General features: G+C 46.1%; 1 protein-coding gene across 6 annotated transcripts in view; it reads right to left on the bottom strand.

The window, feature by feature from the left end:
* Positions 1-23,138, bottom strand: part of Frmd4a (FERM domain containing 4A) — a 581,866-nt gene that overhangs the window by 63,759 nt on the left and 494,969 nt on the right. For all 6 annotated transcript variants that reach the window (XM_057787201.1, XM_057787203.1, XM_057787202.1 and 3 more), the window contains 4 exons: positions 19,511-19,594; positions 15,498-15,563; positions 14,812-14,869; positions 12,285-12,371 (listed from right to left, as the gene is read on the bottom strand). In XM_057787201.1, the coding sequence (XP_057643184.1) occupies positions 12,285-12,371; positions 14,812-14,869; positions 15,498-15,563; positions 19,511-19,594 (295 nt within the window). The remainder of the gene's footprint in view (positions 1-12,284; positions 12,372-14,811; positions 14,870-15,497; positions 15,564-19,510; positions 19,595-23,138) is intronic.

The following is a 23,138-nucleotide window of genomic DNA, read 5'->3' as shown; positions in this document are numbered from 1 at the left end:
CATTGTTTTCCAAAAACAAGGAGGAAGAGACCTGAGGAACACCCTTCGAGGTTGACTTCTGGATTCCAGCCTCCACAAGCACATGTACCATATGCACACAAATGCACTCACATGACCATCCCTCTCCCAACCCGAGTGCATTGCTAAACTATTCGTGACCATAAGGAAGTAGCCGTGAGAGCAAGATGAAGGAAGGAGAATGGTGGAACCCAATCAAGAACTCAGATTCCTGAGCAGCTCTATTTAAACTCAGCATGATTCCAAAAAGAACTAGGGGCATCTATCAACCCAGGAAGCCTGCAGTTCTAATCCCCTCCTGGACTGAACAGCTCATCCTCTGTGGAAACTGCCTCTGTCTACTCAAGGTTCTTTGTCAGTACAGCCTAGCAGGATGGACCCTGCAGTAGAGTTCACTGGCCCATCAGCAGGTGCCATTGCTCTTTCCCTGTCTGGTGGGCAGAATTGTGCCTATCAGGATCTGTCTGTGCTGGAGTTGGGTGTTAAACGGGTTTAGCAGTTTTTAGAAAGATCAGAGCACCCAGGATTTCCCCTGTGAACCACGCTGATTAGGGAAAATCTTCCTGGTAGTGCACAGGTTAGCAAAAGGAACCTGCTGCATTCCCCCATTATGACAAGGTCACCAGGACTCAACACTGGGGTTCCTCAGTCTAACACATCCACTTCTGTGAAAAAGAAAGAGTTCGAGGAACCGAAGGGTCTGACGGTCAGAATGAGCCCAGCAGTGCAATCTTGAGAGCCAACTGCTACCACCTCTAAATTTCTTTTTGGTCCAACAGACAACAATTAAATCAAAGGCAAATCCAGATAGAAGCAATTTTTAAATTTATTTCCTTCTTTCTTCTACCTACAAATAGAAGTGGTGAAAAGCCACAGGCTCACTCCTGTCCCTTGTAAATGTCCTACTGCTTACGTGGAATGAGTACTTGAACTGTTCCTTGAGAGTTACCCTATTTATACTTAACTCCATCACGCTATTGTACACATGCATGCTAGGATGTCTTCAAAATTAGCAGTGGATTGCAACACACTATTAGATACTTTACTTCAAGTACTTTTTTTTTTTTTTTTTTTTTTTTTCTGGTTTTTCGAGACAGGGTGCCCGTCCTGGAACTAGCTCTTGTAGACCAGGCTGCCCTCGAACTCCCAGAGATCCACTGCCTCTGCCTCCCCAGTGCTGGGATTAAAGGCGTGTGCCACCACCACCCAGCAAGTACTTCTTTTTGTTGTTGTTGCCTAGATAGGGTCTTGTTATTCAGCACTGGCTGGCCTGGTACCATGTCACTCAAGTTGACTTTTAAAGCCACAGCAATCCTCCTGCATCAGCCTCCTAAGTTCTGGTATTATAGATGTGCTATCAAGCATGGTGCTCAATATCTTTTTTTTTTTTAATATTTATTTATTATGCATACAATATGCTGTCTGTTTGTATGCCTGTAGGCCAGTAGAGGGCACCAGACCTCATTACAGATGGTTGTGAGCCACCATGTGGATGCTGGGAATTGAAGTCAGGACCTTTGGAAGAGCAGGCAATGCTCTTAACCACTGAGCCATCTCTCCAGCCCGGTGCTCAATATCTTTTATTTGTTGAGTATCTGTTGTCCATCGGGTACTTAAATCAAAGGCAAATCCAGATAGAAGCGATTTTGAAATTTATTTCCTTGTATTAAGTGACCTGTGCATTTTTACGAGGCAAGAGGTAAATAAGAAATCAACACATAAACCACGGGGCACAGTCAGTCAAAGGAGAACAGGTCCCAAGGACAAATGTAACCCAAGCAGGCTGGGCAGGAGAAGGGTTGACATTGTTACAAAAGTGACCAGCTCTGAGCTCTATGAGGGACTGAGCAGATACTAACATCTGTAACATAAAAAGGAATAGACTCCTGGGTGGAGAGATGGTTCATTTGGTAATGTAGAGTGTTTCCTGGGAAAGCAGAGAACCAGCGCCAATATTAAAAGCTGGAAGAAAGAGAAGGAGGAAGGGAGGGAGAAAGAAAGAGGGACAGAGAGGAAAGAGAGAGAGAAAGTTGGAAATGTAGCTCATAGGCTCAGTCAGAGTAGAGTACTTGTCTAGCATGGAGGAAGCCCTGGGTCTAATGCTCTGTAATTGGGGGTGGGGGGGGAACCTCAATAAGGCTAATTGCATAAAAGGATCTAGCAGCTCAGGATAAACTAGAAGCCCCCTTACTCTCAGCAGCACCCCTTTTCCAATACAATCTTCCCTTTCTGTGGTGGGGACCCTTTCTCTCAATTGCTGGGGGAATTTATGGAAGACTCACCTTCCCAAGCCCTTGAACACATGAAAAACCAGGGCAGTAGCACCCCTGGGTGCTTGCAGTTTTCTGCAGCTCAAGACTGTTACTCTGCCAGCAAGAAATCTGGCCAGCGACCAGTTTTTGTTTTGTTTTTTGTTTTTAAATGGGTTTCCAAATGTCAAACATAAAGTCAGTTATGTGATTAGAAACACACAGGCGCACAGGAAACTCACTCAGCTGTGACCCAGAGAGCCTTCTAAGGTAGGGCTGGTGTTCGTTTTCCAGTCCAACAAGAGGGAGGACCATGGAGCCTGGAGCCCTGATCCCTCATGGTGCTTTGCCCTCTCATTAAAAGGCCAGATCATAAAAAGTCATCGCAACCAGGCTGGGTACATGCCAGCGGGCATAGGCACACATGGGCTAGTAAGATGCCAGTATAAACCTTCCTGAATGATCAAGAGGACTGGTAGAGAGGTTTAGGTAGCAGAAACACCTGCCAGCAATGCTGGAGAAAATTCTCAGGCTGTTAACTGGTCCGTTTCACTTGACAGAACCCTTAGAAATCTACAGTCATTAAGTCCACATAGGCTTGGGCTGGAGAGATGGCTCAGCGGTTAAGAGCATTGCCTGCTCTTCCAGAGGTCCTGAGTTCAATTCCCAGCAACCACATGGTGGCTCACAACCATCTGTAATGAGATCTGGTGCCCTCTTCTGGCCTGCAGGCATACAACACAAACAGAACATTGTATACATAATAAATAAATAAATATTTTTTTTAAAAAAAGTCCACATAGGCTTGTAATAGATTTTAGTTGCCTTGGCCACTGGACCCTAGAGCTAAGGATAAGTAAAATGAAAATCCCTAGTGAGACTTCAGGGTGAGCAGTCCTACATAGGAGACGTGTGATTTGATCATCAGGCAGGAGAGGCCACAAGCAGGGCAGGAAGTTCACCAGTGGGCTCAATAGAGTGGCATGGGCCTTGGTTCTGACATGGTATAATTATTACCTACCCAGAGCCCCTTCTCACTCTGAAATGTGTTATGGAGTTGGGTATGCTCGCCCAAAGACAAATACAGGCAGCCAACTTGGAGCCAAACTACTGGAAGCAGTTAGATGGCAGCTAGAGGCCACGGGAGAGGAAACAGGGCACTGCGGTGAAACGGTCTAGAGTTCTAAGTCTGGAATACAGAAAGAGTTCTGGAGATGGCTCGCACTGAGCCGTGCAGTGAAAGCTCTAACACAGTCACTTGTGTTATACAAATTTTGTTAGAATTTTTAAAACCGTAGGGGCTAGAATGATGGCCCAGTTGATAAAGTGCTCGCCTTGAAAGCACAAGGACCTGAGTTCAATTCCCCCAAACTAATAAACACAGAATTTTTTTATTGTCTCATAGGACTGAACATGATAATTTCTTTAAAAAAATACCAATTTTACTTGTATTTGTGTGTGTGTGCAAATGTGTGTGGGTACTTGGGGAAGTCAGAAAAGGGTGTCAGATTCCCCGGTACTAAAGTTACAGGTGGTTGTGAGGCACCTGACATAGGTTCTGGGAACTGAACTTTGGTCCTCGGCAAGAGCAGCAAGCACTCTTAACCACAGGGCCATCTCTCCAGTCCCACTGTCTTAATAGAAGCTTGCTTTGCTGTTTAAAGGGGCCAAGAGACTTTGACTGTGTGGGGATGGTCAGAAGAGCCTGAGATGGCCTGTGGCTTTGTCAAGGGGCAAGGAAAGACACACAAAGCAAAGGTGTGAGATAAAAGAGCTGTGCCCTTGTGGGTGTGATGTCCTTGTTGCTCCATGAAAAGTCACTGGTTTTGAAGCCAGAAAGACAAAGTCAGTTCAGAAGCTACTACTGGTTTGTGGTTCTTTTGGCATGAGTGGGGCTACTGAATGCTCCCCTGCAACGATCTGGGATCCGACTACAACATTTGGCTTTGATTTGCTCCTTCAAATTGCATCCAGGGTCAATGGAGCTCCGAGAGTAGTGGGGATCTGTCTGCAGAGTTCCTCAGAAGCCCGTCAGTCTCAAGGGCGTTGCTATGCTGTCTGGCTGGGTGTTTATTTGAATGTTATAAATACCCGATGTCCCATTTGACTGCTACTGTCCACACCACCAATGTGGCTATTTATGTGGCCTTTCTCAGGGTTGGTGCATGCACTGTATAGGGTCAGGGAGGAAAAGATGTCCAGGAGACTAGACATTGGACTTGGAAGATAATGAAGCCCAGGAGAGAAACTGCCCTGGCTGTCTGATCAGATCTGGCTTGGGCACTGGTTCACGTGGAGAAGAGTTAAAGATAGACATGGGATCGTTCTGTCTAGAAGCTGGCGTTCTCAGTTTGGGGAGATAGCTCAGTTGCCAAAGTGCTTGCCTTGCAAACATGAGGGCCTGAGTCTGGTCCCCAAAACCCATGTGGGGAAAAACATCAAGGTGTGGCAGTGTAGTGCACACTTATGTCGGCACTGTGGAGTCAAAGCAGTCAGGCTTTAGCTTGTGTGGGGAATTCTGGGCCAGTAGGGGACTCTGTCTCAAAAGAATAAGAACCTAAGGAGTGACACCAAGGCATGTCCTCTGACATGTGTGCACACAGAGCACACACACAGATACATGCACGTACACACGCACTCACACACACACATCTAGATGTGGAGGCATAAGCATGTAATCACAGCTAATTGGGAGGGTGAGACTGGATGATTCAGAATTTGAGGCTAACCTGATCTACATAGTGAGTTGAAGTCCAGCCTGGGATATCTAGTGAGATGTTATCTACAAACAAACAAACAAACACAAAACAGAACCATCCACCTATGTGACACAATGTTAATTTTTCCCCCTATTCAAAGACAAATGAGCTTTTCATCAAAGGTGGCTGTCTGATAGGAATATGAGATTCCCAGAAAAGACTGGAATATGAACTGGTGCCCTTGGAAGTCTGGCATGCTCAGAATGGTCTCCCCAGGAACTTGTGGGAACAGAGGGACCCTGGGTTCCCAGACTCAATAACCAAGGAAGAAAGCTCCTCCTAACAAAGGGACATTGTTTGCACTTCGGTCTGCCTCTCTCGCCCAGTATAAAAGAGACGGTAATGATATTTGCTACATCAGGGCAGATGCTCTCTCATCCTGACAGAGCGAAACTCCTGGAGGAGTGAACTTACTCAAAGGGGAGAAAACTAAGTTACAGCCATTCTGTCTGTGCCTCTCGGTCTCCTCGCAGACAGAAAGAGATGCAGAGGGGCTAGAAGTGTTATAGTCCTGCAGCCCCATACCAGAAGTGAACAAGCAGCATCCAAATTCCCACCGTTTACTTTGGAGCTCTGAGTGGATATGAAAGTCACTGGTTTACAAAGTACTTGTGTGTGTGTGTGTGTATGGGGGCCATGCCAGCCAAGCACACAACTGCTGAGCTATATTTCAGTCCTTGATTGAGGCATGGTCTTGCTATACAGCTAAGGCTGGCCTGGAACTCCAGGTTTCAGCTTCCCAAATGCTGGGGTTACAGGCATAATCCATCATGCTTGGATTGGGGAGTCATCCTGGTAACTTCTTATGTTTCTTCCCAATATCCCCCCTTAAGGATCTGTTCCCCAGCTTTAAGGCTAGGTCTCTTTGCTGACCCACTGCAAGGCCCTGTCACCCTCAGGCCCTGAACCTCTGCAGGTCCACTCATCCCACACTGCTCTGAAGGACTGCTAAGAGGTGGCTCTTTGATCCTGTACAGCGAAGGAACAAAGACTGCAAAATGCTAAGAATGCTAAGCACATTAAGTAGCCTTTCCTCTGGCATGTACAGAGGGCGTGGTTTCCAAGCAGAACAGACAAGCTGGAAGAAGCAAGGCACCCAGCCAGAGGCAGGCAAGTCAGAGGGCTCTCCAGCAAATGAGTCAAAGGTGCCCAAACAGAAGCTGGACCAAGTCAGCAAGGCATAGCGTTCTTATCGCACTGAGTAATTGAGCGGGGCCATGCCGCTGGGAGTTAGCTCATAGTTAATGGAATAGTTCCTGTAAATATTATTTTCCCTTCCTGTCTCCTCATCTCATAGAATTAAAAAAAAAGTCTTTACTCATCTGGGGGATGTGACAGGAATGCATCAAATTCTGGAGCCACTGCCCCTGTCTCTGAAATCCTCTCAGGAATCAGGAAGCCACACTCGCTGCTCACAGGCCGGCCAATTACTGTGGTTCTTTTTCCTAATGCCTCAGAAGGGACCCTGAAGTGCTCCTAATTGTGTATCTAAGCACACATAAAAGCCCCCCTAAGTGCACATCAAATAAATAAGTAAATGCTGCCTGCTGCATATGTAACCAGGCCCGACAGGACAGTGCTTCCCAAAGGATAGCTTTCCTTCAATACAGACTAGTTTGGGAGGAGAATGAGTGCCGATTTATGGATATTGAATACTACACTACACTACTTCTGTAGGGAGGTCCTTGTGAGTCACAGGTTTCAAGCTGGTCTAACTTTCTCAAAGGCCCACTGAGTCAGCATTTCCTGTTTTCTTTATCGTGCCTTCTGATGACCAGAAGTGAGACTGGTCACTCTGCCCACAGGTCTGAATGAAGGTTGAAGACCAGAAGAATTTCACACAGAATCCTGGGATGGGTCATGAAGTTGAGCCATTAGTGTGGCCACCCACACTCCCATGACTGGGGTGATGAGAAAGGGCTGATGGTCACAGAGATTAAAGCAGCTGTTATTTCCTCAGGCTTTGATCTAAGGAATGTGAGGACCTCCCTGTAGAGGGAGCCCTCCTTATGCGCCGCGAGACCCTGGTTCTGTCAGGCTGAATCAATGGTTAGGACAGCCAATGTCACTGCTGCGGGGCAGTTTTTGGGTTTTGTCCTAAGTCTCAGTGGCAGATCACAAATGCAAACTAAGAGGTAACCTGAGGTTGACTCCAAGGACCCAAACACCCATCATTAATCCCAGAGTCCAAGAAGACTCTAATTTAGGAAACGAGCATCTAGGCAGTGAGTTATTTCTACACACATGTGTGCACACATGTTAAAGGCTGACAACTGGTATGAAGCAGGAGACAATAACCTATGGAGAGGCAGAAGTTTTCTTCCTTGGCCACCATGATCTTCTCATTCATTATTCATTGCTAAACCAAGACAAAAGTATGTGAATGTGTGTGTGTGTGTGTGTGTGTGTGAGAGAGAGAGAGAGAGAGAGAGAGAGAGAGAGAGAGAGAGAGAGAGAGGGAGAGAGAGAGAGATTCCCTCCTCTGATTCTATATTAAGATACATAAAGATTAACAGAATTACTGCCCATTGGCAAGAAAAGAAGAGTGTAACAATAGCCAAAGGGATGATTCTAAGCGGTGTGTGGTCTGTGAGAATTCACAGGAGCTGAGAATCTGGGAGGTAGGCTGGGGGTAAGAGGGAAAACTTCACTGGATGAAGGATGCAAGCATTTATTTCCTGAGAGTGGATGGAGGGTTCTATAACGGCTCATACAACATGTTATGATAAACTCTCAGAAGCTATCGTGAATACAAATAAGGAGCATTGCAGTGGGAATATACACCCATGACAGATCTCATTCATTTACAAACCCTGGTTGTTGCTACTTTGGGGCATTTGGAGGAATAGCCTTCTGTCCTGGCATCTGTGCTGGTTAAACTAGGCTTATTTGGGAAGATGGGAGTTCCAAGGAGAAAAGGCCTCCATCAGACTGCCTATAGGCAAGATTGTAGGGCATCTTGTTGATAAATGAGCATATAGGAGGCCCCAGCACATGGCGGGCCGTGCCGTCTTGGGTGGGTGGTCCTGGGCTGTGTAAGAAAGCAGGGTGAGCAAGCTGTGGAGAGCAAGTCAGCAATGTTCACCCATGGCCTCCTCTTCCGTTCCTGCCTCCAGGCTCCAGCCCCTGGGTCTTTTCACTTAGAAAGTCTGAATTCTTTTGAACACACTCAAAAGATAGAAACAAAGTTTTAAAAAAGTCCCCACATGTCTTATTCTCTCTGACAAAACAAGCTCTGAGGGGAGGAAAAAAGCAAGAAAAGAAACCTAAGTTTTTGGTTTGCTTTAAATTTACTATTTATCCTTTTTTTTTTTTTTTTTTTTCCTAGACAAGGTTTCTTTGTGTAACAGCCTTGACTGTCCTGGAACTTTCCCTGTAGACCAGACTGGCCTCATACTCACAAAGATACACCTGCCTCTCCTTTGGTCTGTTTTCCATGTCTTTTTGAGACAGGATCTTACTATATGGCCCCGGATGACCTGTAATTGTCTATAGCACAGCAACCTGGAGTTACAGGCTTCTTCCTAGCACGGGACTTTTCAGAAATGAAGTTTGAAATGAAGTTCATAGCTTGTATGGAGAGCTGCACTTGCTGGAGAGACCCAGGTAGTGCACTATGTGGTGTTATTAGCAGGAAGCGTTATTCTTCCTCCTACTCAAGCTCAGAGGCACCTCACTTTACACTCCACCTTTCCAGAGCCATTCAGAGCGGGACTCGGTGATAGACGGAAGATCCCAAAACTAGAGTAGCAAGTGGCATCTCATCCAGAGAGCTAGGACCAAGCTACTGTCTTTTCTGGTTTGAGATAGTCACCAGCTCTGGACACTTAGGGACCTGGGGAGACATTTTTGACAAGCCCGATGGGAACACTTGGTGGCATAACAGAGGACAAGCCTTAGTCCTTCAGAGGAAGGGGGAACGCTCAGCCTTGCCACAGCCTCAGCCTGAAGGTTGGTTCTTAGGACTATGGTGCCATGTGCCAGAGCTGCTGTAAGTGGGTCAGAGTGTCAGGGAAGGCCTCTGCTTGCTGCTGGTGGGAAGAGCTGCCTGGGCACGAGAGGCAGCTGTTGCCACAGATGCCTCCAGGGACTTAGATCTGGGCATGGATCATCTCCTGAGCATCCGTAGAGGCTTAAGTTGCTGGAGATGTACCCGGTCTCAGTGCCAGGAGGGCATGCTACCACCTGGAGGACATCCCTCGCGTGCAACTCGCTCATCCTCTGTGCTTGGGAACCCTCCGGCTCTCAGTACCCAGGACCATGCAGCCATGCCCGCTCTACCTGGCCAACTTTTCCCAAGTCTGAGTGCATGAGGGACAATGCCAATCTCCAGACCCATGTGGATAGCCTTGTGATACTTCCTACATGCATAGCAGCGAGTCAGAGAGACATGATGGACCCTAGAAAAAAGCTGTGGGTTCCAACCTCTTCCTGGGAGTTTCTGACACACAGAGGAGGTTAAGATCTTGGTCTGGAGGTACCAAGGAGGGACTTGGGGTGCCTCATATGCAAACCTGCGGGGATAACTCGCAGTCAGGAGTGTGTGCCTCCTTCACACATGTTCCTGTACTTAAGCTGCCCAGAGCCTCTCCTGGCTCCAACACGCGACAAAACAGGGGTTTGTGATGCTAATGATATGAGATAAAGGACTCCTCCCCAAGTCTTCCAGCAGCCGGGACTTCATAACTGTAGCTTCCTTTCACTCTTCAGTTTTGCCCTAAAACCCCATTAGCATCTTGATTGACACATAGACCCCTCAAAGCTAATGAAGCAGAAGCATCACTTGGCCTGATGGGGGTTTAGAAGGATTGTTCCTAACTTTATATTCAGCTGGTGCATTCATTTCCCAAGGACCCTCAAACTCTACACGAGCCCATACAGGCAGCATCTGGCTGTCTCCCAGGGATTTCTATGACCAAGAACTGAAAAATTTCACTCATGAATGCTGGTGACTTTACTGGGGATCCAACTGCTGTCCGTCCTTCTCTGTTGATACTATTTCCTTTTCTTTTTTTAAATGGTCTTTCTGTGAGCACTAGAAGCCAAACTCAGGTCTAACTAAGAGTGATTAATTTATGTTATGTGGCTCTCTTGTGTTTTACATATATCAAGTGCTATATTATTGTTTTCAGATATAACAGCTTGGGCAGCAGTCTGTGAGGGCATAATGGACTAACAGTACATTCTCACCCCAAAAGTATTTTTCCATTTGTTCTTGTTCAAAAAACATTTTGCAAGCGAAAACAAATATACTTTCATTAGAGAAATTTCATTAAGAGAAATCAAGAAAAAAACACCTACATAGGAATACAGTGGACAGAAGTTTCAATACTGTTGGAAAGCCTTTCACAAAGCTTAGAAGGAAAGACTGAACCCTGCTGTGGCCCCAGTTAGCCACACTGACCTTGGTTCATTTTTGCTTTGGAAATTCTTGACACTCTGAAGCTCCAACTGAATACCTAAGTACCTGCTCTCCCTACAGCTCCCTGGTGTCCTAAGCTATGTTGCCCCCCAGCTTTCCCCTTCCGAGGAGGGCAAGGTAGAGCTGCACACATTGCGACCAGGACTTTGTGAAAGGTGATAGGAGTGTGTTTGCCATTTGCAAGGACAAAAACTCAGTTGGGCTGGTTGGGAAGAGACAAGTGGTGATGTAAAAGAGATGAAGGAAGTGAAGAGGGAACTAAAGAAATAGAAAGGCCAGATGGAGAAAAGTACTAGGGGAAACAGACACAGCCAGGAAAGGATGTGTAGGTCTGCAGCCATACAATTAAGAGGGTTAAAGCATGGGGGGCATTGTTCACTTCTTCTGTGCAAATGGGAAACAGGGAAATTTTGAAGCTTGCCACACAAAGCAACACACTCCCCCAGGTTCTTGCTGCATCGTTCCCAGAGGACTACGCCTCCATCATTTGTTTATGATATTTATTTAGAAATGAGGTGATTTCCTGATCAATTGAGTGAAAATTCTTCCTACCACAGGGCCATTTTCCCACTACCAACTTAATGAAGAAGGGGACTAAGAGAACAGGTGTTTACTTCATAGATTTTCAGCCCAGGTGTACATAGAGAGTGGTCAGCCCAGGTGTGCACAGTGTGGTCAGCCCAGGTGTACATAGAGTGTGGTCAGGCCAGGTGTGCACAGAGTGTGGTCAGCCCAAGTGTACATAGAGTGTGGTCAGCCCAGGTGTGCATAGAGTATGGTCAGTCCAGATATGCATAGAGTGTGGTCAGTCCAGATATGCATAAAGTGTAGTCAGCCCAGGTGTACATAGAGTATGATCAGACCAGGTGTTCATTGAGTATGATCACACCAGGTGTTCATTGAGTATGATCAGACCAGGTGTTCATTGAGTATGATCACACCAGGTGTTCATTGAGTATGATCACACCAGGTGTGCATAGAGTATGGTCAGCCCAGGTGTGAATAGAGTATGGTCAGGCCAGGTGTGCTTAGAGTGTGACCAGTCCAGATGTGCATAAAGTGTGGTCAACCCAGATGTGCATAGAGTGTGGTCAACCCAGATGTGCACAGAGTATGGCCAGTTCAGATGTAATTGGTGGGTTTCTATCCTAGTCATGGATATAACAGCTTGCACAGCAGTCTGTGAGGGCATAATGGGCCAACAGTACATTCTCACCCTAAAAGTATTTTTCCATTTAACTTTTCAATTTGTTCTTGTTCGAAAAACATTTTGCAAGCGAAAACAAACACATTTGTGTTTTCAGTGACTGGACTCCCTTTCTCTGGGACAGATGACTCTAGTCTCTGTTCACTCCTATGATGCCATAAAGGTATTTGCCAGACTTTCAGAACTTTTTCTAACTCTTTATATTTTTTGGCTCTCCTTGACCTACGGCCTTATTCTAAAAGAACATCATGGAGAACTCAGATTGGTCTCAGGAGACAATGTTCCTTCATTTTGTCAAAACATGTAGCCCCGCCCCCAAGAAAAGGAACATACATGACTGTTCTTCAGAGCCTGTTTGCCCATCTGCTTTCGGAGGATGGAGCCAAACATCCTACCTTAAGTAATTATAGCACTTTGTTTTCTTAGAGACTGGGAGAGGAAATATTTACCCAGGAAACTCAGACAAGATCACTCAAGACAAGTCACACACACACACACACGCACACACACACACACACACACACGAGCATGGGATTGGTGAACCCTCAGGCTCTGCAATGTTCCTTCGCATCCACCCCACTCCTCTCTCAAAAGAAAGTCCTCAAGCCCACAGAAGAGGGCACCCTTACCTTCCTTGGCTTTACTTTATCATGGTAGTCATACTGGAAGATTCCTTTATAGCTTAGTCCCAGCCACCACGGTATCCCCTGCTTATCCTAGGATGTCAAAGGGAAGAGAGGTCAACAAGGGGCTGGAGAAGATAAAAACAGACCAGGAGATTTCTCAGCTGACGACAAGGGAGAAGGCAGTGTCTCTGGAGTGGAAGGAACCCCTCTCTACTTTATATCTTACCAGATGTGCCCATCGTGGATGTCTGCTCAGTTATGTGAACAGCGCTGGGGACCATGCCTGAGTTGGGCAATTGGCTCTGTTTCCAAGCAGAACCACAACCAGGACACCTGTATTGCTCCCTGTCTTACTTATTTACTTGCTTGTGTAAGCATGCATACCTGTTCCTGTGTGCGCAGGTGTGCATACACATACATGGGCTTACGTGGGAAGACCATAGGCTGACATCAGTTATCTCTCCCATCCCCACCCCCACTCTCTTTCCACCTTGCCTTTTTTTTTTTTTTTTTTTGATATAAGTTCTTTCACTGAATCTGGAGCTTACTGAGTAGCTTGCACTGCTTGCTCTGAGAGCTCTAGCACCCCCCTGGCCCCCCATTTCTGCCTTACTAGCACTGGAAATTTTAGTTGAGTGCTGGGGATCTGAACTCAGGTCGTAAGGCTTACGTAACACTTTGCAAACCGAGCATCTCCCCAGCCTCAATCTTTAACCCTTAATGAACAAGTGTAAGTCCCCTGCCCCCTGACCCCCAAAGCCAGGCTACAGAAAAACATGAGAAATATATAGTATTTTAAAGAAAATGAACGACTTTCTGATCAAAGAAATGCCACTGACTGTCAGACCCAGAGAGAACCCAGGAGATCATGGAGGGACTTCTTTCCTTTGAAGGGCAAAGATATTGAATCCAAGGGCTCAAACTTTAACAGAAGTTAAACCTTCTCAGCCACACGGAGCCGATGGCAGCACAGACTAAGAGGTGCCACCGTGATACCCTACTCGCCCAGGAGGGCAGCTAGATGAGGACTTTTAGGACTCGTGTAGTAAAACTGAACCCAGAACATCATTAGGACTGGATTACAAACCCTGGGCCCCTCTGTTTATAAGACTCCTTATCACCTGAGTGAAAGTGGGGCTCCTTTGAGGACAATTCTGAGGAGTTCCCACAAGCTCTCAAAGGCTAGGACTTTATGCTGGGCGCAGCAAGCAGTCTTTCCACAGGATTTGTACTAATGTCCACGTGTGTGAATGACCTAATTGATGTTTTCATCACAAGAGTCCTGGAGACTCAAAATCAGTATGGTGGTCTGTAAACGTTTGCAGGAATGAATTATTTCAAGGTAAGCAAACATATTAAAGACCAAAGAAATGAACGTGGGGGGAAAAGGATCATGTAAAGCTCCAGGAGTATATGATTTCTTTACAAGTTTTTCTGTTGGTGTTGGGGATTGAACTCATGGCCTCATGGGTGTTAAATGTAGACTCTACCACTGAACTACCCCACTCCACTTAAAAAAATCATTTATTTATTTGTTTGTTTGTTTATTTGTTTATTTACAGCATGGAGGGTTGCACTCAGAGTCTTGTGCATGTTAGGAAGATATATGATATATGGGTGGACAGATGGACAGACAGACAGACATGTACATGTTGTATAAGACCATATATTTATCATTTGCTACTGTCTCTGGGAGATGCCCATGCATGGCACTGATTTTGCTGAATAAAACGAGGAAATTCCGTGACACTGTGGAGTCAGAGTGTTAAACCCCGGCACAGAGGGATTCTGAACCACTTTCCGTGAACACTTGTACTTTATTTGGGGGTCAGTGGCCACATCCTCCTACACAACATTACCAAGGGGGCTGGACCTCTGAGGAGATTCACCTTCTTCATCTGGAACAGAAGAAGTGCCCAGAGGCCGGGCCGCCCTGCTCTCGACACTGTAACTTGGGCTTGAGAAAAGGGGCATCTTTATCTATCCTGTCAGAAAGAGATCGCAGTGTGGCACAGAGTGGGTGGAGCTTAATAAGTTTAGACGGAAGCTAGTGCCACATTGGATTTGACAATGCCACATTCAAGAAGACAGTCTCAGATCCTTTTAATGGGCCCAGTTCTCCTTGGAAAGTAGACCATGTGGCATCAGACCCCAAGAGATAATACGACATTCTGCCACAAGTTTTTGGTTTTTCTAGTTCCTTGTATTTGATGGAGCCTTTCTAGTGAGAGGCTCCAAAACCCCAATTTCCCAGGATTCCTCTGAGACCAAAAGGAAGTAGAGTTTTATTACATTACTTCACAAAAGAAAAAAAAAAGAGTATTGGAGAGTTACTCTATCAAGTGTTAATACCCTAGGGATAAAATTCAGTTGCTCAATTTCCCCTGGCAAGCAATCTTTTGACCAAGCCAACCTCCATCAACTCCCATTCCCCTCCAAATCTTCAGACTAAAAGACAAGAAAATTTTCTGTTTGCTTGCTTGCTTTTCCAGGACAGTGTGGGAAGACTTCAGCCAAAGAGTTCACTTACCTTCACTGCATAATAGTGGACACCGTAGGTTGGTAGAGACTCCACGATACTCATGTAGCTGTGAAGATAACACACAACACACGGCAACACAATAAGGGTTATTAGTCAGAAGTGGTGTCATACACACACACACACACACACACACGTTCTTTTGATGTGCGTAATGAAGTTCTGGAGTGCTTATTAACTTGGAAATTAGTAGAAACACCCCTACCCCTACATATCTTTCCAAGGAGAAATCAACTACCTTGATAGCTGGCCTATTAACACACAGCCTTTGCGCATGTGTGTTGTGTATATGTGTATGTGTGTATGTACTCATGTGTGTGCATATCTGCAAATACAATTGTGAGTATGTGTAAGTTGATGTTGCATGCCTTCCTCTACTACTCTCCATATTATTTTGAAACTTGGCCTCAGTGGCATGGAGCTCACTGATTCATCTAGGCTGGCTGGTCAGTGAAGTCTAGGAATCTGCTTGCCTCTGTCTTCCCAGTGCTGGCATTATATACGCACCGCCATGCCTATTTATTTATTTATTTATTGTTTGTTTGTTTGTTTGTTTTAATGTGGGTTCTGGAGTTCTAAATTGGGGTCCCTCTGCTACAGGGCAAGCACCTTATTAACTGAGCTGTCTTTCCAGCTCCTAAACACAATCTTAGTGCATACTCAGAAGGACCACTTACTTCACAATTGCTTGACCCCTCGTCTGGCCATTCAGCTTCTTGTAGTACTCAATGACTCTGTCTTCGCTAGAATCAGAAGGAAAGGATTCTGGCATTAGAGATTGAGCATCCTGCCACCCCGAAAGCACTAAGACGTCACCCTCCATCCTCCTGAGAACCTCTGAGGAAGCTGCAGCTGGAAAATAACCGTGTCCTGAAATGACATGTCTCAACGCTGCTCTCGAGCTAAGTCTCTTAGCAATGGTGGGGATAGAAAAGCCTGTTTTCTCCTCAGAGGACTTACATTACCATTACCTCTGACTGCTAATCAATTGGATAAGATTAGCATGCAGGTTTGGGGGGCTGTTCTTTGCAAGATACCATGGAATAGGAAAGCAAGAAGAAGCAGTGGGCACCAGTCACAGAGGGTGCTGCGGCTGAACTTGCTCAGCTTTCCCCTCTGATCCTTCTCCTTTCCAGGTCCAGTCCACATGGGATCTGGGGCAGTGGGTAATATTGTTCTTATCCAGGACTCTAGGCCAAACCGTTCTGAGTAGTTAAGGTCTCAGAACTTCCAAGGAAGAGAGAAAATTCTGGAATTTGGGCCTGGTTAATAAAAGTTCCAGGGCCACTCTGGGAAAACAACAGACTAGCTAACAGAATGAGATTACGGCTTATTTATCTTTTTGAGGTTTTCCTTCTAAAATGAACAGGAAGTTAAATGGCTCCTTGGTGACGATGGCTAGCCAAAATTTTCTTTGACAGAATGGAGTGTGGTTGAGGTAATGGCACAGCTTTCCTGGGGAAAGTAACTGCTACCAAGAAAGGTGGGAACAATGGCAGCTCCCACTATAGGTGCAGGGGTTACAATGCCAGCCCATCTACTAAGGACAGCCCTTAAAGCTCCATCCTCCATACCCTGCCCTATAGCCTTGACTTAGATTCCCACTGACTCATCTGCCATTTCTTCGACAAGGGGACGCCTTTAGCTTTGTATAAGAATGTCATGATGGGGAGTATGTGTGATACAAGGGTTGTACCCTCAAGATCTTGACCACCCATTATTAATTCATCACCCCAGAATTTAGTGGAACCTTCTCTTCTTTTTTTCTGTTCTCCCTCTTTTCGAGGGCCTCTGTTTTATAAGTTCGTGACCCTTGATGGCATGTTCTCTACCACATAACTGTGATTTGGTGAGGTCAACTTCTAGATCTGTGGTCAAGCTAACCAGTGGAGACTCACACCTATTTTCTTTTTCTAGCTCTGGGAGAAAGCATACTTAAAGTAGGGGTGGGGACTGAAAGTCACTCTGATGCCACGAACATAAAGCAAGGTTTAAGAAACATCAACAGCCCAAAGTCCCAAATGCTGACAGGCAGCTGTTCTACTGGCCTGACTACAAGGTCTCATGGGACCTGATAGCTGCAAAAATTGCTGCCCCCTCCAATCTTGTCTGGCTGCCTGCTATCTAAAGCCACCTGGCAAGCCACAGTGGTGACCTCCTTGCGCCTCCGCTTTTCCCAGTTCTTTCTTCCCATTAAGTCAACAGGGGCCCGACATGTGATGACATACTCAGTGCCAGCTGGGGACTCTCTAGCCTGTCCCACTCCACTCCACCTGTCTCTGGAACCTACAGAAAGGTTAGGTGCTCCCAGCTCTGCAGACTGTGGCCATAACACCTCAGATTGGTTTAAGAACTGGACAGAATAACAATGAGAAACTCACAAGCTACAGAGAATTGAACACTCTTTGCTTTTTGGAAATCTGTGTAAATAGGCTGAAAAATCAGAGCCAGCCACAAGCAACTGAGTACAAAGCAACAAGGCAGGGAAAGGGCCATGGGTTCTTTAGCATTGGGATGGTCCGGCTGCTGATTCATTCACAGTTGGGTGTGACACTGGCTTCCCTATCCTGCCACTCTCCCAGTCCATTAGACAGCTGACTGTACACTCATGGGTCTGGCTGAGGCCTGAGGAAAGGACTGACCTGGTCATGTGCCTAAAGGATACACTGTTAAGATGGCCGAGGGTAAGCTATCCAGGAGAGAGATATTGACGCTGATAAAAGGCAGAGAGCAGGGCCAAAAAGAAGGCTTTCTATATTACTAATAACAAACACAGAGGATCTGGTGGGGACAGTGCAAGACAGATCCAGAATGGGAGAGAGGGAAAGAACGGGAGCTCCGCAATTGGCATTGGGGGTTGGTTTAACCACGTTCGACAATAAATAAAGACATGATTGAGGGATGAATTAGGTCAAAGGCAAGCCTGACTCCAGACTGTCTACCACATTACAGGTCTCAAGTGTAATTCATCCCTGCATGTGAGAACTGTTGGCCTCTCGAGTTATTATCATCAATCTTCTTTAATGAGGCAATGTCTCCCCACATAGCCCAGGCTGGCCTTCGTCTCACAAATATCACCCAGACAGGGTTTGAATTTGGCGTCCTTGGCATGAACCTGTTCTTTATTTATAGATACACTGCCAAAGGAAGAAGGATAGTAGGTCAGGTCTGAGGTGGAGTGAGAGATGGGAATCTGCTGTCAGGCGCTCACAGTTTTGAGTCCAGCTCTTCAGGAGTGGGGCTTCTCTGAGAAAAGTGAGTTCGGAGTGTGGGTTTCATCTCACTAAAGAACTCTGCATTATGAGCCACCCAATCTGACGGCATCCTGAAGACTACTTGAATAACTGAACGCTTAGTGTCTAAACAGGTAGAATATTAGTTCAAAAATTTTAGGCTGTATCTACAAGGGCTTGGGGAGCTGTGTGTTGTAGTTACTAGGACCAACTTGTTCAGTGCTTTTTGTTTTCCTTCCCTCTCCTCTCCCCTCCCTTTCCCCCTTCCTGTCCCCTCCCCCACCCTCTTTCTCTCTCTCCTCCACTCCCCACTTCTTCTCTCTTCTCTCTTTTTCTCCTTTCCCCCCTCCCTGTCTCCTCTCCCCTCCCATTCCCCCTTCCCTCTCCCCTCCCCGGCCTCCTTCCTCTACTCTCCCCTCCCCTCTCTTTTTCTTGTACCGAGGGTCTCACACATGCTAAGCAAACATCACACCACTAAATTATACTCCAACCCCTAAATAATTTTCTTTTGAGACAAGGTCTCATTAAGTTTCAGACTTTGAGTTTATTCTGTAGCTCAGGGAGGTCTTCAATTTGCAATCCTCCTGCCTCAGCCCTCTGAGAAGTTGGGGTATCAGGCCTATAACACCAGGTTTCCTGCCATGACTGTGTCTTAGATGATGAGTAGCCACACTACTTTCTGAGAAAGGTCCGGAGGGACACCAAGGACACAGTCCTGTCCTTGTCAGAGGGCAGTGGTCAGTGTATACGTACCCAGCAGGAGTCCAACACACTCCTCAGGAATGTGAGCCCTGCTTCACCGTGACCCAACTGCAAATGACTAAATCACGTGGAATGAACTACAACATAATGTTACAACTGGCTAAATCGGGATATAGGGAACACCAAGGACAAAGCAAACAACCTGCTTCTTTTGTTGCCAAGGAAACGATGTCCCTGCTTCTCCCACCCCTCTTGGCATCCCACATCCTGTCCATCCATCCATAGACCAACATGAAACTGGACCAGCACAGGAAAGCCTTCTTAAGGAGGTGCCATTTCAAAGATGAAATCATAAAAATATTATTATTAAGGGAGAGAGTTAACATACTGTATATAAATGTAGATTATGGTCTCTGACTTTCTCTTTTCCTTTCTTTCTTTCTTTTTTTTTCTTTTTTCTCTTTTTTTAGACAGGGTTTACCCTAGCCCAAGTTATCTTGGAACTTGCTGTGTAGCTTATGCTGGCCTCGAACCTACAATCCTTCTGTCTCATTCTCCCCCAGTTCTGGTATTATAGGCATAAACCACTACATCTAACTCTGAAAACAGTTCTGAAAATCTAAGTTGCCTGACACAGAGGGAAGAGGAGGAGGGATGTGGGAGCTGATAGAGTCAGGCTCAGTGGTCTGAAGTTTGTGCCCTTCTTGAAGTCAGGAGACCTGTCTGTGAGAAGGTTCTGGGACAGAGGGTCTTACCAGTAGGCCAGGGAAGGGTGCTCCTTCAGGGCTTGGGTAGGAAGGGCTGGCAGCTTTTTTAGGTCACTCCTCACCACCTCATTGCTGAAAGAGAAAGTCAAAAAACATCACATCACCTTCTGAGAAAATAACCACCCTGCTTCATACGACCTAACTGACTGAGAGCCCCACATCTGCTCCCTTATAACCGCAAGTGACAGGAGGGGGTTGTTTTCATTTATGTGATCTAGAAGGGAAAGAATACAGGACACATAAGGTGAGGGGTCTCCTTTTCCAGCGCAGGGCCAGGGATACACACGCGGACAGCCTCACGAACTCGGCCCTCACAGAGATACCGATTGTGTTCTGGGTCCCGAGCAGCACTGGGCATGAATGTGGGAAGAAAAGGATCTCAGGGCGGGGGCGGGGGCGGGGATCCCAGGAGAAGCTTCCGGGACCCTGCAGTTGGGCGCACAGATTCCAAGAAGGGCAGACTGTCTCCCATTCCTGAAGTAGCTTTTGCTTCTCTAGGTTCACCTCCTGTTGGAAACTGTTTTATCGGTGCGCTACAGAACCAGCCTCTCCTTGGGACAAGCTTGGAGACTACTTAGCAAGCGTGAGGCGGATTAGCCGGTACTATCGGGAGGGCTGATGGAGCTGGTGCCGGAGTCCGAGCGTCATCTCCCATAAACTCCCACATGCTCGGGACTGAAGACAGTTTAAACTGCCCCAGATCAACCGACCTTCTTCAGATGCCTGACTATCCTGTAGAGTCCTGGCAAGATCAACCTTGGCACTGAGGAACAATGACTTTATCGTCTACAAGTTCACACTCGACCCACACAACCAGAGTTACAGAAATAAAGTCCCGACAAATCCCTTACTGTTCTGAGTTTACTCTTCTGTGCTGGGCTAGTCTTACTGCTGTGTGACCTGTAGTCGAAGGGTCATACACATGTCCAGTCACTTGGCAGTTCTGCACCCCCTTTATGCTAGGGGTTCCTGCTGTCTATATCTACACCCAGTTTCTAGAGTTGTTAACAGTGTAAACGTGGCCATGGTTCTGGTATCTGAATAGTGTTTCCTTAAACTGGCCCACCCCCAAGCCTTGAGTTTATCAGCTGGGCTTGCCAGGACTCCTCTTGTGGAGACTTGCATTAGATCCATAGCACTAACCTAAGATGTTGGCAGCTTTTTGTGTTGTTCATATAAAGCTAGGTAAACACTGGCCACCAGGAGCTTGGACTTTACCACATAAAAGCAACGACCAGGAGATCAATAAGTAAATAGGAAAAAAGGAAAAAGTTAGGAGGAGGCAAGGGACATGGGATGGGAAGGGTGCAGGCACAGGTGGAAACATTCTGGGGTGACTGGAAAGCAGTCACCCTTAAACCTATGCTGTCAACTTAAGGATCTTTGTCTCCAAGTGGACAACAACACCAACAGCAATGGCCTTGGCAGCTCCATCATCAAATGAGATTGGGGAAAACCACGCCGGTCATTCAAGTTCATTTCAGTGGCATCTCCGAGCATCTAGATATTTAGTAACATTAGAATTGCTGGCATTTTTCCAGATTTACTAAGAATAAAAACAGGAATGTTCACATAGTCATCTTCAAGCAGCCAATCAGAAGGACATGCTCAACTTTGAATTGTTTGGTTCAACGTATCCAAGTGCTTAGTCAAAAAAGGGTTTGCCGCCTACTGGCCAGTAAGCTGGAGCCCTCAGTGTTATAAAGAAAGCACTGGGGGAGATGTATGTGGGATAGGACACAATAACTTAAGCAAGCAATACGAGAGTTCCGAGGAAATGCAGGCCGTTTTTGGGTGTGGTGTAAAAGTGGGCTTTGGGGATGACCTTGTGTGAAAACGGTACAGAGCTCATATTTACTGTCAAAGCAGTCACGTAACTTGGTTGGGAGAGATCAATTAGAGAGATTCATATTAAAGGACAATGTGGCTGAAAAGAGTTTGGGAACAGCATTCTGAGGACCTTAAAAGATGGCCGAGAAAGGGCCAAGGTGCTCCAGCAGACAATGGCAAAGCCACGGGAGACTTTCACAGAGGAAACCCCTGGAGTTTAGGAAAATGAGATTACCAACTATGACTTAGAATTACATGCCAGGGAGGCACAATTTAAGCCAACATTCAGTTGACCAAACACTTGAGAAGCCACAGTGGTGGACAGAGGGTCTTTCCTGTCTCCTTAACTATGGACACTTGAACATGGAGATTTGACTCAGTGCTCGTCAGTGCCCAGGGTGACTCCTTAAACACGACAAGGCACTTTTGCTGCTAAGGTTTTCTCTGTTGGAACTGTGAAAAGCAGTGAGCTGTGTTCATGGAGCTGAAACCCGAGCTCCAGCTCCTTCCTCTCATTGTGTCTAAAGTATATTTGGGGAAGGGACCGAAGGAGGAAGAGCTCCTTTTCCCTACCAACCACGGGTCTGTTGGTAAACAAACATCCCTGATGACAGCCACAGGCTTCACTTCCTTGCTGAGGCTTGCATGGATTCTCTTACTCTCCTCCAGGGCAGGGTTACACAAAAAGCATGCAGGGAAGTCACCAGGGCATGAAGCCTGTCCAAATCCATTATACTCTGGAAGGGATCCAGGACTCCCAGGCCTCCCCAGAGGATGAGTCTGCAGACATGCTCTGTTTGCCTTTTTTCTGTTTATAAACACCTGCAGTCACTTAGAAATGGCCAACATGCACAACTAGAAATAAGAAAATCGCTCTAATGCTCTAGAGTCAGGTTGTGCCTCTGACCGTAGCAGGCAAGAAGGATGGGCCTGGTTAAGTACTGGGGTGGGAGAAAGTCACCCCAAGGGGAGAGGCTGCTACTCCACAAGGCTGTAGCCTAATGAATGAGCTAAAAGTTCCAGCTTTCTTGTCCAGGGACTGCCACATTTTCGTTATTCCAGAATTCATGACTGGTGAACACTAGCTTAAAACACACTGTAAAACAGCTCACGGTCATACTCTATTTTTAGAAAACAAATTTTTATAAAATCTTAGACAACGATTGTTTTTGTTTTTTAAATCCCCAGTCTTATTTCTAATATCAACTAGGTTATATTTACAAAGTTTAAGTAGCTGTTACTGTTGCCAGGATAGAAATGGTATTTCAGTGATGTGCTGGTTTTTCTTGGGGTGATGGGTTAAGATGATGTGATTACATCTGACTACCTAAAACACTGGAACTGAGGGTGATCTACAGGAGAAACAAAGATTTCTAACCACATGACCAGTAGAGAATTTGCCACATCAAAGAACAACATGTTTAGCCAAGACACCATAAAATGAACAAGGACAAAGTTAAGCACCAGAAAAGGGTTGATAAAATCTACCCTGTGCTTTCCTTAGAGAAAAAAAGAGGTCTTAGAGGGGCTGGAGAGATGGCTCAGAGGTTCAGAGCTAAGAGTGAACACTGCTTTTACGGAGGACCAGAGTTTGGCTCCTAAGCACTTACACCAGGCAGCTCAGAATCACCTGCAACTCCAGCTGCGGCAAATCTGATGCCCTTTTCTGGCCTTCATGGGCACTGCTCTCAAGTGCACACACATTGTAAATAAAACAAAATCTTTTTCTTCCCCCAAATCTGGGAAATAACATTTTCAGGAAATTTCCGTTGGGTCAAATGAGATG

The sequence above is a fragment of the Chionomys nivalis genome, chromosome 13, assembly GCF_950005125.1.
Source record: "Chionomys nivalis chromosome 13, mChiNiv1.1, whole genome shotgun sequence".
Lineage (NCBI taxonomy): Eukaryota > Metazoa > Chordata > Mammalia > Rodentia > Cricetidae > Chionomys > Chionomys nivalis.
This window is presented reverse-complemented; position numbering and strand designations above follow the sequence as displayed.